This window comes from Belonocnema kinseyi, chromosome 7 (assembly GCF_010883055.1).
Source record: "Belonocnema kinseyi isolate 2016_QV_RU_SX_M_011 chromosome 7, B_treatae_v1, whole genome shotgun sequence".
NCBI classification, from domain to species: Eukaryota; Metazoa; Arthropoda; class Insecta; order Hymenoptera; family Cynipidae; genus Belonocnema; species Belonocnema kinseyi.
In genome coordinates this window covers 110,240,337-110,242,215 of record NC_046663.1, presented here as the reverse complement: position 1 = coordinate 110,242,215, position 1,879 = coordinate 110,240,337, and the positions used below count along the sequence as shown (strand labels likewise).

At 39.1% G+C, this 1,879-nt stretch overlaps 1 protein-coding gene across 1 annotated transcript; it reads right to left on the bottom strand.

Annotated features, from left to right (window-relative positions):
• Positions 1–228: 228 nt before the first annotated feature.
• LOC117176620 (uncharacterized protein F54H12.2-like) lies at positions 229–1,154 on the bottom strand. The gene is made up of 2 exons (XM_033366873.1): positions 1,095–1,154; positions 229–978 (listed from the first exon to the last, which is right to left on the bottom strand). Exons 1-2 carry the CDS (start codon positions 1,152–1,154, stop codon positions 229–231), a joined length of 810 nt encoding a protein of 269 aa, XP_033222764.1.
• Positions 1,155–1,879: the final 725 nt, after the last annotated feature.

Here is a 1,879-nt window from a genome sequence, read left to right as displayed (position 1 = left end):
GTATCAACTGGTCATCTATATCTCGAAAGCCTTGTATGTCGATTATATAGTCCATTTTTTTACATTTAAGAGTAGAGGTGAGGATGAAGATACCTTTACGAGAGACTACAGACAACTAAGCAGAGCATTTTATATACTCGGGTACACATTCGTCATTTCCCCCCTCTATGTTCAACTGATGTTGAAAACCGGTTCTGTTAAACAGGTTTATACAGGTCTTTGCAGGTGTTAACAGCTGTAATATACTATAACCTGTCTGGACGCGTCAATTTCCAAGACATTGTCGTATTCTGCGTAGATTATACAATTAATAGTTTGTTGTAGTGTTCCTTCTACACGATGCTTAATGCGAAGGCTACCATGTTTAACGAGATTCCAGTGTGATTGACATTTTGCAGAAAGATCAGGAGGAAGATCAAATGAAAAGAGACAGTATCCATTTGCATAATCCAAACGATAAATATCATTTCCCTCGTTTATGAAATGAATCCCCGTCCCGGAAAAGAGAGTATGATAAGAATCAATGTATCGATTTCCTTTTGAGAAATCTGGTTGCATAGGCTTTAACGGGATTTTCATACTGTCCACGTAGAGAGAGAAATGATTGATATTAAAGTGTCTAAAGTTAAAGGGGTTTTTACTACGATGACCGTTAAATGCGTCATTTTTGACAAATCCAATGATGATCCTTTTAGGTAGGTGGCCGAGTATAACGTTATCGGGAGTTTCACTTTCAACACCAGAATGAATTGTGAGTGTTTTAACCTCTACTCTGGTGCGTGGGTACTTGACCGTACCTTGAAAAAGAGCTTTTGCCTGTGCAAGCAGAACTCCAGGGCTGATTTTTGCACGCCAAATAAGAAGAGATGCTTCTTCAATATGGAGATAAGCCCGGTTAATAGGATCCATAAGACAAAAAGCATCCTTAGAACGCACCAGTCGAACTCTAAGTTCAACACCATTCAAAATATATTTATCCTGTTTAAAAAAATCACTGTGCAAATGACCAATCAGATGAATTTGTCCTCCTTCACCCAGTATAAGTCGTCGATCGACGAGACCCTGGTTTTGCATTGTTAGGTCATCCATTTTACCTGCCGTATCGTCAAGCCATTATGCTGATGTGAGATTACGTTTTTTCGCTGCTGGCGCATAGTTAGTCAGAGATTCACTGTAGGCTCTGTATGCATATGTATTATTGGGTAGTGAGACAGGCTTCTGATTAAAGTATACATCCAATTGCTTAAACATGGAATGCAGTAAATTATTGAAAGGGCCAACGGATTCTACACTCGAAGTATTTTCTGCAGTTTTTTTAGGAGTGATTAATTTGACTCTTACACTTAGAAGTGTATGTGCAAGATCAATGTACTCGCCCCCCTGACGTTTCAACAATGAATTTGTCGTTTTCTACGTCCTTATTTTTAGCATCAGCCAATTCTAGTTCGCAGAAAATTCCATCAATATCCTCTCCAGCTAAATCGTTCAATTCGTGTAAGATAGGTGCATGCTTTCTCTAGGTGATAAATTTTTTAATAACAAAAAGTTCCTCTGTCCAGATAGCTTGATATCCTTTTGCGAAGATGTCTCTAGCAAGACTGATGCGTAAAACACCGCCCACACTGTATATAGGTACTTTTTTACGGCCGGCTTCTCTTATAAATCGTCGTCGTATATTCGCACAAGCTACAGAAGCATTTTGGAGATTTACTATAGATGGCGTCATACGTGTGCTTGAATGACGAGCATTATTATATGCATGTACTATTGGTTGGAGAACATCAATGTATCGATAAGTATTACGGTGTGTAAAGTACCGCCGCATACGCTCCTTGTGAGTACGATTGAAACGTTCGACAATCGCGGCATTTATACTAGG